Source organism: Protopterus annectens, chromosome 9.part0 (genome assembly GCF_019279795.1).
Source record: "Protopterus annectens isolate FY-2018-M chromosome 9.part0, PAN1.0, whole genome shotgun sequence".
NCBI lineage: Eukaryota > Metazoa > Chordata > Ceratodontiformes > Protopteridae > Protopterus > Protopterus annectens.
This window is the reverse complement of record NC_056743.1, coordinates 848746396-848752395: the sequence shown is the minus strand read 5'-3', so window position 1 is coordinate 848752395 and position 6000 is coordinate 848746396. Positions and strand designations below refer to the sequence as shown.

General features: G+C 37.2%; 1 protein-coding gene across 1 annotated transcript in view; it reads right to left on the bottom strand.

The window, feature by feature from the left end:
* Positions 1-1707: 1707 nt before the first annotated feature.
* The window catches only part of PFDN6 (prefoldin subunit 6), a 123173-nt gene continuing 118880 nt past the window's right edge, over positions 1708-6000 (bottom strand). Inside the window, exon 4 of the mRNA XM_044083534.1 lies at positions 1708-2409. Coding sequence (XP_043939469.1) covers positions 2289-2409 — 121 coding nt within the window. The 3' untranslated portion in view covers positions 1708-2288. The remainder of the gene's footprint in view (positions 2410-6000) is intronic.

Here is a 6000-nt window from a genome sequence, read left to right as displayed (position 1 = left end):
AAGAGCTTCCCAAACCAATCTCATGAGTTTGATGGATCAGTTTTACTGCCTGGTCTGCACTTTCGGTACTAACATGAAATGAGGATGTAGCGCCTGGTGATGCAACATGCAGTAGCTTGTACATTGGTGAAAATGTAGATGCTGATGGCAAGACAAAGGTAAAAGCTTAGACACCAATTTAAATCCAGCAATTCTGTAATAAACCACACATCTCCTAATTTGTGGATTCTTCTCATCTGGAAGATAACTATACCCCCTCCTCAAATATTACGGCAGATAACCAACACTATGCATCCAAGACCTGACCCAGTGAAAGAATTTTGCTGCCCAACTCCCAAACAGCAAATGTTAGCAACAGCTTTTTTTGCCGAATACATTTTCATCACCATTTCAGCAACAACCTGGAGGAATCTTTTCTTCTGCATATTTTGTCTTTTTCTTCCCTCTTACTTCCTTCCAGTCAGTAATAAGCATCTACTTCATAATTTTAAGTGCCTTTAAAAATTATATCCCCCTTTCCAAAAATGTTGCTTCTTTCTCAGGTTTACTAAGAATTTTCTTAAATAATGATGTGTAATGGTTTATGTCTCCTCCCACTGACGCATTCATTAAATCTTTCCGTGTTCAGATGTACACAATAACTTACCCCACACATTTGCAGATCCCCTTAGTTCATTCCCCACCTCCTCTCTACTCTTAAAGATCACCATTAACTCTTCCTCCAGTCCCACTTACTCTTCCTTACGCTTCATGACTAATAATGACACACTACTGTAAAATATACAGTTTACTATTTCTACATTAGCTTTTCTTTTTGCAGATGCTGCCAATAGCTCTAAGTGAGAGCATTCTTGCCAACCCAATGCTTATGATTGCTAGTTCGGTTCTGTAAAGGATTACATTTGATGATCAGAGTAGTGAACTGGCCTGAAGACCCTGTTCAGACATAACCCTAAGTCAGAAACACAACACACAAAAGTTAGACATTAATATGATGGTGTAAGACTCAGAAATTGTGAGACACCGGATACTTTTAGTTCTCATTCAAACAATGGATCATTTAGCATGTTAAGTCACAATACAAACACAACCAGACAGAATCCTTTAGGAGCAATTTCTACAACAAGCAAACTTGTTAATTGACTTAACTGAGAAGGCTGGTTAAAAAAAAAAAAAAAAAAACTAATAAAACCTATTTTCTCTTACTAGTCAAGTACAATAGAAGTCTAAAAAACAACTAGTAATTCTCAACTAAAGTGACCAGTGAGACCGCCTGTGATGGAAAATGCAAAATGGTTGTGAAGCACTGATAAGAAGTGAAGACAGCATCATACAGATACTTTGGTCATTCAGGGAAAGGAAGACTTGACTGCTAAGAAAAGCTGGTTAAGCGGTAACACTAAGTCAACTATTAAATGCCATAAATACTTAATACAACATTCCTCCCTTAAGATTTTCTGCAAAGCACTGCCAAAATTCCACCAATGCCCTCTATCTACACAGATGTTTAACAATGCAAAGTCCTTCAGATTTAGATGAAATCTTGATCTACAAAATATAGAAGGGTAGCATTCTGTTCCACAGCTTCTCCCCCAAGCTGAGAATCCAGAATGGAAGACAAAGGTAACACCTTGCATATCTACAAGAACCCAGACTCAACCGCTACTTTAAGACCATTAAAAATGTTGCAAAAATTATATATGACTCTCTTATTATAGCTTTTTACTTCTAAGTTTTCAAATAAACAAAAAATTCACCATGAAATACATAAATTACTTCAGCTGTATCATATCCAATTATGCTAAGCAAGAAAGACCCCCCTGAAAAAGTAATCATCCAATGTAATAGTATTCGATGCAGGCTGCTGTCTACAATTCAGCTGTTAAAGGTAGGAGGCTCCTCTGCAGCAATACAAACACAAAGAAAGAGAGAACTGTGATGCCATTTTGTTAGCAGTCGATGCCTTCAGCCAACACTCTATACCTGCATCACTGTCAAAGGCAATGCATAAAATCATTACGACAAATTAGTAATGCACTTCAACAAAACCTTCTGGAGTTTCAGAATTAATTCATGACTATGACCCCAGTTCAAGATGATGTCTGAAAAATTACAGAAAATTTAAATATTGAAGTAGCACAAAATCCTGGATTATGTAACTCAAAGTATGAAGCAAAATTCTGGAGTCTCTCCCGCCTGTAATATTCATTCCTGGATGTAAAAAGATGTGCTTGAGTAGGTGATTCTTGTTTACCATCAGCAATCAAGGTACACACACAAATCCAAGGTTATGCTTTGGCAGACGTCTTGGTCTGGGCTTTCTGGAACTCCTGCTGCAGTTTGGTCAATGTGTCACGGTGCTGCTCAGACTTCTTTTCCAAGTCTTTTATCTGTGCTTCATATCGCTTTCTGTAAGGGGGGGGGGGGACAGAAAAATGGTTACCATTAAAAGGCAGCAGTTTTACTGTCAATGTTCCAAGTTGAGAACAAATAAGCCTGAGCATGCAGATGTGCAAAGACAGGAAAAGTTTCTATCCCCTCTAACATTGCAGTTGTCAGTGTGTCATCTATCCACACCCCTCCGCTGTCATGCATAACGGTCAACAATGCTTTTCAACACAAGGGGAACATTAGAAAAAATTGTAAGACAGGACAGAGAAAGGCATGAATTTTCAATCTTTTGATGCAACATCTATTTTGGAGGCGTTCCCCCCAGCTAACATTATAAAAATGTATGAAATGTTACACGAACTGGTTAACACCAAATTAAACTTGGCAATGTTGAATACTTATAGAAAATCACTCCTTCACTTGAAAAGTAATTTGTTAGTTTTCAGCAGTAGTCCTCCAAACCCTGCATTTCACTAAAAGCACATCTAGTTCAAAGCGTATGCCAAATAACATGCATCACATTATAAACCAAGTTAACATGCTAGACTTCAGTGACACTAACACAAGCTGCATTCTTAAGAGGTCAATAAGTGTTCTGAAACTGGAAAGATCTGAAAGCTCTAAACCACAGGAAAGCAGCATTTATTTTAATCAAATCACAAAGTAATCACCCTGTAATAGAAAAACACCTGTAACTTCAAAAAAGTACACATTTTGCAGACTGATAATTAAATCCATGTTTCTCCACTCTAATCATAAAACAAAGTATCCGTTTCCCACAATGTTAAATGATCCATCTATTGACAGTAATAACATTTCCAAACTGCCAAGACCAGCCTCCAAAAACATAAAAAAACCGCATCACTACAAACAACATTATTTTAATAATTCAAAACATACCTCTCTGGCCTTTTACACAAAGGTCCCTTGGTCATAAAAATAAGGATTGCCTAATCTCTGATCTTAATGACGCCAGTACAGTTGGCAGGTTCAAAAAAAGTGCAGTGAAAGTGTCCAAAAAAGAAAAAAAAATGCCAATCGCTTAGGACAGCCTCTTCAGATCCATTTACAAAGAAAATGTGTGTGTGTGTGTGTGTGTGTGTGTGTGTGTGTGTGTGTGTGTGTCAACTCCTCAGTGTCATAAATCTGTCCACAAAGAAAAACGTGCTCAACTGATCAGAAATTCTTTCCAACCACAGCAACTGACCTTCCAAATCAAGAGCCCATATACAACTACAGTACTGTATACACAATCTCCCAGAATCAGCTAGGCTCTACATAGTTACCCTCACCAAACTTGGACTTCTTGGCTTCACATTCACAGTTATGAATGCCTAGTCACATCCTATGCTAGTAATTCTTCTAGCACCCATGGCTGATGATCAGTCTATCCAGTGTAGTTAGTGTCGTGTCCTAACAAGTTAAATTCCACCAGCATACATTTGCTTAAAAATATCCAGTCACCATCACAGTGACAATGGCCATACACCCAAGCCTCCATCACAAGTACCTCAATCTCTGAAAAGTCATTAGCATGTATTCACTATTATGAATATAGATGGTCACCTCACGCAAACTATCTTCCCACTGCACCCCCCCCCCAAATAAATAAAACCATACCATGCTGCATCTTCAGTGCTTGGACAAAGGCCACAAGCCACAGTTAAGTATGCACAATGCTGGTACAATTTGTCACATTAGGTAAAGCAACAGATTTGTTGTTTTCAACACATTGGTGTTTCTCATTTACTGAGACGCAGAAATGTATTCTCGCAGGCAAGTCAATTTTACAGTCACTGTGTAGAATAATTTTCTTGCCTAGAAGTCCACCACCAGAGGGGCACAAAGAAATCATGAATTAAACATACAGATAAAAAAGCCAAAGTTATGGTGCTACATTTGATATGGTAAAGATTCTTGCAACTCTGACAAAACTTTCAATACTCACTCACCACCATAAAAAGTAAAACATAGTAATTTATCAACACTTCACTGTGAATGTGACAGATGCCACTTTCCATATTCAGGCTAAAACAAGGCACACGTAAGCATTTTTTGACAATAACTAGTTTCATGCAAATCATATCCCAAGCAACAATCAACTAACATTCTTGACTGAGCTTACACTGATACACATCAGCTCTAAGTTATAGAAAAGAAAACATCTCAAACATGAAGGCACCCAGCTGATATCTGCTTTACATGAAACTGCCCTCATATAGCCCAATCCAGTCAAATATATTTAATACTTCCCCTAAATCTTGAGGGATTTAAACTTCAGTTGCATTTTTACATTCCATGATCGCCATCTAGCTGTGAATGTCTTCCATAAACACTTCTCTGCAAAATGACTCGCCCTATTCATCCACTATTAAGATCACATCCCTAACTGTTGATATTCACTTTGACGTCCACCTTTGTGCGACAGTTTTCTTCACAACTAAAAGCAAGAACACTGCTTCTAGTTTAGAAAAGTACAAGTTTTTCATATCACAGTAAAGTACAGTTTTGCTTTCTTTGGTCAAACTCCTGAATCTCACTAAATTATCTTTAAAACCTATTAGACTTGTACATGAGCACAACATATGCTCCCATATCTCTAAAATTGCTCTTTCACACCTCCAGCAGTGAAGATGAACCTTCAGAATCTACTCTTCTTAATCTTTGCCTCTTTGCCAAGCAAAAAGTTGTGAAGAGCATATCTAGGTAAAACGCCAATCCACTTTTACATAAATATACACTCCAATCCTTCCCTTATTTTTAAACAACCTGCTTGCTGTCTTTCAATGCACTTTGTATATCAACTTAATAAACGTTTTACCAATAGACTATAATCCCTTGCTTCCGATAAGCACATTTTCTTTTTTTAAACACCTTTATCACCAATTGCGACATAGACAAATTTATATTTATATGAAAATAAATCAAACCACATTAGCAAGTTCACATTTACAAACATTATACATCACATATTTTGTTCTATACAATATAATCACAACGACCGTGCACAAATTGTTCAAGTCCTGCTTTTTAAACCTCATTCCTCCTCCAAAACATTTTTCTGCATGTACTGTTGCCAAAATTTCCATTTCTATGTAATTACTCCTACACTTTTCTAAAGATACTACTTTCTGTTTTTTTTCTCTCTCTAATTTCCATTTTCTCATAACTGCTTTTCTGGCAGCTACCAGAGTTAAACAAGGCCTTACAATGTCTAGGCAATTCAGATCCTGTATCCCAGCTCAAAAACTAAAATTTCCTTAGTTACACTTATTTGCATGCCCAGTATTAATGACAGAGCACTCTGTAGGGAATTTTTAAAAGTCTACCCTGGTACCTCTTTCTTCCCCTTTACACCTTCAGCATTTGCCATCTACCTGAGGAAAACTTATTTGGAGTCTGCTTGGGGTAAAAAAGTACATGTGTAAATACTTCAGGTAAAAATCCTAAATCTTCTACAGTTACATATTTGGGAACCACATACGTTTTCCCATTGCTTCATTGTGAATTGCGTATTCCAGCTCTCTTCCCAAATCTTTCTGATCACTTCTGATCAATTCCTATAGTTATTGTGCACAATTTGATCATTTTTAGTGATAAGCATGCTTT